At 36.5% G+C, this 11,216-nt stretch overlaps 1 protein-coding gene across 1 annotated transcript; it reads right to left on the bottom strand.

The window, feature by feature from the left end:
- Nucleotides 1–216: 216 nt before the first annotated feature.
- Nucleotides 217–5,796, bottom strand: LOC141346535 (E3 ubiquitin-protein ligase TRIM39-like). Its single transcript, XM_073851424.1, has 8 exons — nucleotides 5,677–5,796; nucleotides 3,962–4,054; nucleotides 3,190–3,743; nucleotides 2,935–3,030; nucleotides 2,472–2,639; nucleotides 2,239–2,377; nucleotides 1,108–1,143; nucleotides 217–958 (listed from the first exon to the last, which is right to left on the bottom strand). Exons 2-8 carry the CDS (start codon nucleotides 4,032–4,034, stop codon nucleotides 411–413), a joined length of 1,614 nt encoding a protein of 537 aa, XP_073707525.1. The 5' UTR covers nucleotides 4,035–4,054; nucleotides 5,677–5,796; the 3' UTR covers nucleotides 217–410.
- Between the last annotated feature and the right edge of the window lie 5,420 nt (nucleotides 5,797–11,216).

Genomic DNA, 11,216 nt, shown 5'->3' with positions numbered 1-11,216 from the left:
AAATATTATTGTATACTTAGCTTAAATTACTGAGCACATACTGTGGTTTATGAATATAGTTATCATACAGTTCTATGATATATTATTATACATTAATATAGGTATTACCATTTAGTGTATCACAGTAAAATCACAGAAGATGGAAAACTGCCTTGATTTAACAATTTATCAAGGCTACTTTGTCCAGATAAAGATGAAAAAAGAAAGAAAAAGGCGTTGAACAAAAACAATTTATTCAACAGCATTATACATTTACATTACATATTTAAATAATAATGTAGTTATTGTATATGGACTTTAAAAATTGAAAAATAAATGAAAAAAACAAAAAAACAGCAGCACCAATTTTTTTTATTTGTAATTATAAAGATAATTATATTAATCTTGTATTTCATATGAGGAGTTTAAAATCATTTATTATCATTGACAGGTGTGATGATCAGTGGACTTGAGTTTTTACCTCCATAGTTTAAGGATGGGCCAAAAAATGGATAGAGTTTTTCAGTGAAAGACTGACCAGTGAAAGAGTAGATATGAGAGCTGGACTCCACATCATAAAAGGAGACCAGACCCTCCTCATAATCCACAAACACACCGACCCGCTGCGGCTTCACTCTCAGAGACAGAGACACAGAAGGATCATCACAGGCTTTATATTCATTTCCATTCCTCAGAACCACAACCCAGTATCCATTACTGGGACTCAGTGTGATCATTCCCTTCCTGTTAATGGATTCTCTGGCCACTCCTAAATCCCATTCAGTCTTTCCCTTCACCTGCACCTCAAAATAAAATCTTCCTGAGGAGAATCCCTCCTTTCCCAAGACATAGACACATGTATCAAATCTCTCTGGTTTGTCTGGGAGTTTCTGTCTAATGTCTCCATCTCTCACTTGTTTTCCATCATCAGACAGGATGAGTTCAGGTTGAGCTGTATCAGGATCCAGAGTCACATCCACTGAGAAAACAGAGAATATCCATCACAACCTACCAATACACACATTTTGTGATGCTGTTTTTAATATTTAATTTTCTTTTTATTGTAGTGCAGTAATGAAGCTGTGAGTGTATGAATGTAAACTAGTGTAGTATAGAGTCACACTGTACCTGCATACTGCTGCATCCACTTCAGCTCTCTAGACACTAATGACAAGAAAACATATGGCAACAAATATATTTTTTTTGTTGTGGCAAAAATATATTTGAAATGTATGCTAAATATACACTACTGCTTAAGTTTGCGGTCGGTCAGATTTTTAATGTTATTTTAAAGAAATCTCTTATGCTCCTCAAGGTTGCATTTATTTGATCAAAAATACAGAAAAAAACAGTAATATTGCAAAATGTTATTACAATATATAAAAATTTTATTTTAATAATTTAAAATATAATTTATTCTTGTAATGCAAAGCTGAATTTACATCAGCTCTAGTCTTAAGTGTCACATGATCTTTCAGAAATTGTTCTAATATGCTGATTAAGAATTATCAATGATCGAAACAGCTGTGCTGCCAAATATTTTTTAAGGATTCTTTGATGAATAACAAGTTTAAAAAACAGCATTTATTCAAAATAAAACATTTATTCAAAATTTTTTTTAGTAATTTAACACATCCTTGGTAAATAAGTATACATTTCTTAAAAAGAATAAAAATTTACAGACCCCAAACTTTGGAACAGTAGTGTCAATTTTTAGAAAACCTTTCTTTTTTAAATAAATGCTGTTCTTTTTAAACTTTTATTGACCAAAGAATCCTAAAAAAAGTATCACAGGTTCCAAAAAATATTAAGCAGCACAACTGTTTCCAACATTGATAATAAATCAGCATATTAGAATGATTTCTGAAGGATCATGCTCAATGAAATATATTTTTGAAACAGTAAATATATTTAGTTTCAACCATCATATACCAAAATATATATTTATAAATATATTTCTGTGGCAAGAAAATGCTTTTTTTTTTTTTTTTTTTGGACATAAATATACAGAGGTCAAAATATAGAGGTTTAAAATATATTTATATATGGCCAAAAATATATTAATAGAAAATATATTTACGTAAATATATTTTGAAATATATTTTAACAAATATATATTTAGCTATTTTTGTGTATATTTTGAAATAAATGTAGAAATATATTGGAAAATATATATTTTTTGCTGTATAGTTAATGCTATATTTAACGAATAGAAAACATAATCACGTTTCTATCTGATCAATGTATGTATTGATGTACCAGTTTGTGTGAGTTTCTCATCTATAGTGTCCTTCAGTTGAGTCAGATCTCTCCTCAGAGTCTCCAGACTCTCATGAGTCTTCATACTGATCTCAGGCCAGTTCCTGGTGTTTGTAGGGCTGCACAGGGATGAGTGAATCTACAGCAGGAGAGAGGAGAAATCCTTCAGCATGGGGAGTGTTCTGGTGTCATATACTGCATTATGATTGATCAGAGAGATCATGTTGACTGACCTGTAGGAGGTGGAGGTGATCTTCAGTGTGTGAGAGCTGCTCCAGCTCAGTGTTTCTCATCTTTAGCTCAGTGATCTCCTGCTCCAGCTCTTCAATCAGCTCTTCCTCCTGTTTCTCTGCTGCTTTCTGCTGCTCCTCCATCATCTCCAGCAGTTTAGTATATAATCTCTATTGCAAGAATCAGTGTTACTATTGCTCACACTTAATGTTTTAATGGGGTTTCATAATCCCTCAACCAAGGAATAAACTTTATCTCTCATCATCTACTGGTGTAATAATGTAACCTGCGAAAAGTTGTAAAATTCCCACCCCAATACACAGACTGACAGTCTATCTTGAACACAGGACAAAGGAAAGCGGAGAGACACAAACTATAAAAAGTCCCAGTGTTGCCGGACTGCATATTTAAAACTGCATCTAAATGATCTAAAATTCATATTTACTTTCAATTAAATGAACTCACTTTTCTGTCTTCTGCTGAGTGTCTGATGTCTTGAATCGTTTTGATTCTGTTCTGGATCATCTGCTGCAGATCTTTCTGTGTCTTCATCAGTTCAGTCTATAGATTGAGAACAACATAGCACAGATTTACTGTTACATATAACACAGATTTACTGTCTTCTGAGGAAGCTTGCAACATCTTTTCATAATAAACTTTAATTTCCCAAGATCAAACAAGATATGATTCCTTAAAAACAGTTTAATTAGTAACTTCTACCTTCTTCTCTTGACTCTCCTCTTCTATAGGAACAGTGTTGTGGTTCTTGTGGTCTTTCACAGAGCAGATTGAACACACACATGTCTGATCATCTCTACAGAACAGATCCAGAGGTCTCTCATGTTTCTGACATATATAGTCCTCCAGATTACTCACAGGATCCATCAGTTTGTGTTTCTTCAAACCTGCCACTCTCAAATGAGGCTCCAGGTGAGTTTCACAGTAAGAGCTCTGACACACCAGACACGACTTCAGGGCTTTCAGCTTTCTCTCCTCACAGAAATCACACAGAACATCAGTTGTTTTCTCTGGAGTTTTCTTTTTATAGTGACCTACAAGCTCTCTGAGTGTGGTATTAATCTTGAGATCAGGTCTATGCTTGAATGTTTCTTTACAGTATGGACAGCTGCAGGTCTGACTGTTGTCCCAGCACTTATTCAGACAGGTCTTGCAGAAGTTGTGTCCACATGGAGTGCTGACTGGATCAGTGAACACGTCCAGACATATAGAGCACTGAAGATCCTCAGACAGAGGACCACTGGAGGATGACATTGCTGGGAAGAGACATTATTTAGGATTAGTGTGAACTCCTTCAATACTGTTAAAAAATAATTTCATGATTAATGTAAACAGTGTCTACAGACAAAGTGTGATGCCTTTGAAGAAAATCCAATATATATATATATAAGATCATGTACAGTTTTTACAACATTAACCCTAGAAAAGTAAAAGTAGTTCATGCACTCATTCTTTTAATGGTTTATTGACTTACATGGAGGTACATGTTCAAAACTATGTCTCCTGTTTTTTCTTGCTTTTGTTGATGTTGGTGAAGATTCTGCCATTGTTCTTTCCCCCTTAAAGCCTTTTCAAGAAAAAACAAACAAATGCACTTTTCAGTAAAAGTTATTTTTTCCCTTTAAGCCTCAAAACCAAATTAGATCACTTGAACTAAATCAATATTTATAATAAATTAAATAATTCATTTGAAACTATGACCTGCTGTTTAGATTAAAGAAAGAACATACCCCCCCCCCTCCCCAAAACAAACAACACACACACATATAAATACATATATAATATATTCTGATCATGTATTTTTCCAAGCACGTTTCAAACCACATTAATTTTTAAAGTGACCAAGAATAATCATTTTCAGGTGACGTGCAATTATTAATGAGGAAAGGTGTAGCTTAAAGTGGCAAACACTTTAAATTCAGATGTAGGTAATTATTAGGCAGATTTTTGCTATGGGTAAAAATGGTTAAAAAAAATCAACAAGAGGAGACTTAATTGATGCTGAAATGTCAAAATTATAAAATGCTTTTCAGAAAAATACAATACTCGTACAAAACTCAAAATCAGGTTTTATGGACAGATAAAAAGAGAGTAGCACTTAATAGAGCAGACGGCTGGGCCTGTGGTTGGCTCAATGATGGACACAGAGCACCAGCTCGAGTCAGACGTCAGCACAGTGGTCAGGGGGTGCTGGTGTAATGGTGTGGGCTGTTATTAGTAATGATGATCTTGTTGGACCTTTTGGGGTTGCAGACAGACTAAAAATGGATTTCCAAAACTATTAACAATTTCTGGAAGGCACTTTCTTCAAACAGTGGTGCAAGAAGCAGTCAGCATCATCCAGAAAGACCATAGTCTTCATGCAGGACAATGCTCCACCACATGCATTCAAGTATTTCACTGATTGTCTTGCCAGAAAAGGCTTCAAAGATGACAGAATAAAGTCTTGGTCCCCTTCCTCCCCTGATTTGAACCCAACTGATAACTTGTAGGCTCTTCTTAAGCATGAGATTTACATTGAGAGAAAACAGTACACAACTTTAAACAGCATCAACTGATCGAGAACAAATCAAGACATTGACTAATTCTATGGATTAGTTATATTGGCTGCTTAAAACTTTGAAAGGACATTAAGATATTATTTTAATTTTGTATTTTGTTTTCTATTTTTAAAAATTTGTTTAAACATTCTTGATAAATAAAGAAATAGATAACTGATAGATAAAAAAAGTCCTGAATAATTGTACACACACATATTTGAAAAAGTTGTAAGAACAAAATAAAAGAGACATTTTTAAGAACAAAATAAAGTTGAACACTTGCTTGTAGTATTGTACTTATTCAACAGTTAACTTAATAAATAAAAGCATATGTTGCATAATAAGTATGCACACTGTGTGTATATATGTATCACGTTTGTGCTCAGTTTGTCTGCAGGTCATTTACTTCCTGTTTCTTTAGCCTTTATGTTGTGACTAAATGACAGAAACACCAAACTTTGCATTATGACCAATCAAATAACATACTGTTAATACAATTCTTATACAGTTTCAGTGCAGTAAACAACTAAAGCAGTGGAGTATCTGACTTCTGTTCAACTCACTCCAGTCTGACATAAACCCTACTAAACCAGATCAGTTCCATTAGAAACCTGTTCAGGACAATCTCTCTTATATTTCTGTAATTTACCTGTGAGTATCAGATGTGTCCAGAGGGGTCTTTGAACGACTCAGTATTCTGTTGTTTAAAGAGTTTGAGTTTAGTTCATAGCGTCCATATTGTTGTTGATCAAATTAGTTTCACTTTCTCTGAATCTCTGAACTACAGTGATGTCAGAGCTCCTCCTGTATTTACATAATTACATTTGTCCCATGTATTCGGTGTTTGTCTGTTTGTATTGGGACTGATGTTTCTGTCAGCTCATGAAAAAGAGATTTCAGCAAACGTGTTTTTTTTTGGCAACATTATAATAATGCATAATAATATTGCAACTAAACATTAGCGCTCTGCTCCCTCTGCTGGCGATGATATACCATTACATGCTGAACAACACGCTTATACTGGACTATATGTAGACTGTAAAACCCACAGGGAAGCGTTTCATAAATGCTGAGTAAATTGTGTAATTCAAATAAATGAGCAGAAAGCATTCTACAGACTAAAATAAATACAAGTGTGTTTTTAAACAGAACAAAACTGTTTTCGGATTAAGTCTTTGTCAGTCACCAGTTTCTGTACTTTATATAAATATGGAATAAAATCACTGTCAAAAATAATTGTACATAACTCAAAGCATTTGTGTGTAATTTTAATTTTCTCGTGCGTAATTTAAAACTATTGTAGGCCTATGTTATTATATTTTTTGTCAGAATTGGATTCCAAAATCTACGGCCACGACAGATACAGATACGAGATTTTCTGTGTTTGTTAGAATACAACTCCAAAATTTACGACTATGACAGTTCACAGACACAACACTTGTTTTCACAACACCTGTGTTACAAGCACGACATGCGAATTACGACCACAAAGTACGGTCGAAGAGTATAGAAGTACCGTTTGTGCTGCAGGCTAACAAAGAAACATGTCCATCTTCCTCCATTTGCCTCCATGCGGGTAAGGTTAGCCACACAGGTGCTGAGTCATTCAGTTGCTGTTGGAATCAAGACTCTGACAGACATAAAGGGTCTTACAGGCCAGCATCAGCAAAACTATCTGGCGGCTGCTCGATTCTGTGAGAACTTCAATGGCCTTTTTGACTGCTTTAACTCCAAACAGCTGAAAGATTCTCACAAGCTCAAATGTGCAATTTCAGATGCATCTGCCCATTTTCCATTCTTTGATAAGTGTCTGGAGTGGCTCCCACGTCTGAAGCTTGTCGGTGCTAACTCTAACAAGAAGCAGCTTCCATGTGTTGAGGGCTGGCAACACAACATCTTGTGCCTGAAAATGCTGTGGTCTGATCTTCGCCAACGTCATCAGGTGTCCTTCCTGTTAACAAATCGTCTCAATCAAGACTGCCTTGAAAATGCCTTCTCAAGCATTAGGGGTATGTAACATACACATTGTAGTCAGCATGTACATCAGTATCCATAGATTGTAATTACCGTTTATTACTTGTTTTATACTTATTTTTCAGCCCGTGGTGGTAATCGCGACAACCCAGACTCAGTCCAGTTCGAATGTGAATACCGAGCTGTGGCCACAGGACTGTTGTTCAGCAATTCAGAAAAGACAAATTGTGAAGAAGATCTCGACGCCTTGTTGCTCCAGTTCAGTACATATGCCTCTCATGACAGCCCTCAGGTCATCGTTGACCCTAAGAGCATCATGGAAGAACACGGGTACTGCAGAGTAGCTACTGATTTTGGTGAGTAATTATTATGTAGAATGTCATGTTTTGAAATTTACATTATAACTAATGCTTAATTATGTTTTATTACTATCTAACAAGATATGATGGACTGCACTGAGGTCAGGGAGAGAGAGAATTTCTTGGTCTGTGAGTCAGAGAAGTCAGGTCAAGTAGTCAGCAAGGACCAGCTGTCTACCTTTAGTAACTCTGAGGGAGAGTGCTCAGACAGGAACAGCTATCTCCAAGAATATCAGGTCTAGAACAAAGACAGAACTTGTTGATGCTCACCAATGAGAATTTTCAATGTAACCCACAACACATTATTAGTAATGGATAATGAACAAGACAGTGTTTGTATATCATGAGGTGGTAATGCAGCCTAGGGCAGGGCAATATATCACACAATATATTCATGTACATCTCATTAGTAAGGCCAGTTCTTTGTTTAGCAGTAAATCTCCATAACCTGTTTTCAAATGGGGCAGCAGTTAATACAGGGAGCCGTAGATCACTGACAAGCTACACAATATCGCGTTCAATTTCGCCGGTGATTCATTTGTGTTACTGAATGCGATATTGCTAATCTAAGAACTGGCTTTACTGACGAGATGCATATGACTATATGTCAGTCCATTTCTTAATGTTATATTTTGTTTATGTTTCTAGAGCAGTGATGGTGTCCTGAGCTCTGACATCAACCCACCTCCTTTTGATCATGATGGAAATGTGCTGGTTTACATCGCTGGATACATCGCTGACAAGGTTGTGGGGAAATTTGCTGATCCTGAAGGTCCCTGCAAGGAATGCAAAGTTCTTAGCACACATGTTCCTACTGATCCTAGATACACTTTCCTTAAAGACAAGCAGTACACTGACTACACAGACCAGGGCTGTATCCGAAATCGCCCCCTATACCCTCAAATAGGGCACTATTTGAGGGGACAGCCATTTTAAGTGGTGTTCGAAACCATAGTGAACGTTCCCGAGTGCACTCATTCAATCCCACAATGCACCGCGAAAACGAGTGTACAACCGATGTACGCTCAACAGCTAGAGATAACCCATAATGCACTGTGAGAGTCGCGCGCTGACTGAATTCCCGCGTCTCTCCAGACGATGGCGCCCGCAGTCCATCCGTTCATTTTACAACGCGCTCCTCCACTGCGTAATACAGCGTACAACACGGGTACAAATTCGTTGTAAATTGATTATTAAATTGTTTAACCAGGGTTTATACGTAAACTCCTTGACATAGTTCAAGATAAATCCTTTAATCTTACTACTCGAACTATCCGTTTTAAATGATTGTTAAACAGTATAGCAATACTATGCAAAAGCGGCAATCCTTCCAGTGCACTTAGTGTCCGAATTCACTCTCTCATTTTCATTCACTCCTTCAAGTGGACTGTATGAGTGGACTAATGTAGGGAATAGTGAATAGGGTATAGGGGGCGATTTCGGATACAGCCCTGGAGTTAGAGTGAGATGTGTCGCACCCAAATCATTCCCTCTGGAAACTCGTACCTCGTCAGTAAAAAAAAAAGGTTCCGCTCACTGAGCGTTTTTGTCACCCGTGACATACTTGTTGGTTGTGTCTGACCGATTGTGGTGGGCCGGTCTGAGCAAAAATGCCAGGGCCCTTTTTTTGTCCCAGTCCAGCCCTGATGACATGTGGACAGCTGAGAGACACATGGTGTCCACCTGTGGTTGAACCTCACCTGTCTTCCCTGGAGCAATGCCACAGCGGACCATTATGCGCCGGAAATAATTCTGGAAGTGAGCAACAGTTGGATTGTTGTTCTATCCACCTGAAATTAAAAAGGTAAGCATATTCCAGGTAAGTATTTCAGACAAGTGTGTTTTTAACAGCTGAATCCAGTAGGTGTGGAAGGTGTGTGAATGTGTGTCTTGATTATGTGTGTTTTTGTAGAATTCTGTTTGTTTTCTCTCAACAACATTGCTCACTTCAATCTCAGCTCCTACCTGAGGCCCTGATGGAGTTGAAAAACAATTCCAAGTGGTCTTGGCTAAAGCGGTATGTGCACATATCGCTGTCCCTCGAGTAGCTCTGGTGAAGGAGTTGATGTTGATAACAAAACCAGTCAGATAGATACCTTTATATGAAACCATAAACGTAGTCTTTTAATATTTACTTTAAATATTGTAAATAGCATTGCATTATTTGAACTGGAACATACCAGGTTAAGTGAGACAAATGAAAGGGGAAAATGATCTAAATGTAATGTCAGGTCAGAGTGAGTTTTAGTGACTGAAGCTCTTACCACTCCCTACCCCAACAAACCTCCTTTTAGTCAGTGTGATGCCTTGTTAAAATGTCATGCAGTGCATGTGAAATCTCTCTACTCATTTATCCAAGTTTTACCTTTAATTCCTCATCCATCTGAGCATGTAAAATGTAGGCTTTGCAATGTGACCTTGTTGAGAACATTTGTAATAAAGTCACAAGAACATTGAGTTGAAGGATAGAAGCCAGAGAAAGATAGCGAAGAGGTAGACCTATTGATGTGGAATGTGTCAGGTTCTCATGAGACTTTGCTTGGGCAAAAAAATCCTAAAAAATGACCCTCAATTAATAAGAAAAACATGCTGAAGTGTTGTGAAATACATGGAGACTTTATAGAGGCTTTATAGACAGATGAGTTGAGAGTGGCTCTTGAAGGACCAGCACCACATCCTCTTGTAGAACTCTTTCCAGTTTCTCCTCCAGAATCTGGCTTAAGTTTTAGTCCTTCTCCTATCCTGAAATGTCTGTCTTGCAGAGATGGACCAAAATGAACTCTTAAAACTTACTGCCAGATTCTGGAAAATATATTTTTGAAAGAGTGCTACAAGAGGATGTGGTGCTGGTCCTTCAAGAGACTAAATGGTTCCTGATGGTTTCATATCTAATTCTTAACATCAATTCTTACTTTTTTGGCAATTAACATGCATTTTTTCTCATCCACCTGTTTTTTCTGACAATGCAGACACAACGAGCGTTTTTCTGTCCGGTGGTCATGCCTTAACTTTGCAAATTCCAGTATTGCATTAGTATTGCATCCTTCTCATGGCTATTTAATAGTTTTAAACTTTTCAGTCTGAGGTAAATCTCTTTTTTGGCTCATTTTATCTGTAAAAGAAAACGTGCCTAATAATTCTGCACACCTGAATATAAGGAGTTTTTCACTTCCAGCCTTCATGGACAATTATAGATCTCTTGTAAATAATGTATAGTAATTATTAAGATTTACGTGGTTTGGAATTGGTCAAATGTGCTTGGAAAAAAAATATGACCACAATATCAACGTGCCTAATTATTATGCAGACGGTGTATATTCCAGTGAACACTGATATTACATGACTTATGTATTACAGTGTATGTACACTGAAAATTACTAATTCCGTTATGTAGGCCTATTTCATCACGCTACAGGCTGCAGTAACCTCCTAAACATATATATATTCTATATATTCTATATTCTTGAAGCACCTACATCTAACGTTACTCTGTGAGGTAATCTTACTTACTATATATTTAACCTGTCTCTGTAATATATCGCCTCACTCTTATCAGTGATAACTAACACTTAAACATGTCCAAATTTTGAAAAAAAAAAAAAAAAAAAAATTTACCTGAGGTGCTGGTCCGCCATTTTTGCGCCACTGGTTTAAAACGGTGACGGGGCGCATGCGCAACTCGGGGAATCGATTAATCTTCATTCGGATAGTAATTGTCAGGTGGAGATGGCATAAAAAATGGCACAATGTTTATGAAAAGTTAAATAATTATTAAACAAACATTATATTTACATAAAAAAATATCTAATTATAGCATATAGATTTTTAATATTAAAATGATAAAAATAGCAGCACA

The sequence above is a fragment of the Garra rufa genome, chromosome 12 (assembly GCF_049309525.1).
Source record: "Garra rufa chromosome 12, GarRuf1.0, whole genome shotgun sequence".
NCBI classification, from domain to species: domain Eukaryota; kingdom Metazoa; phylum Chordata; class Actinopteri; order Cypriniformes; family Cyprinidae; genus Garra; species Garra rufa.
Note: the sequence above shows the minus strand (reverse complement) of the source record. Positions and strands in the feature narration are given on the sequence as shown.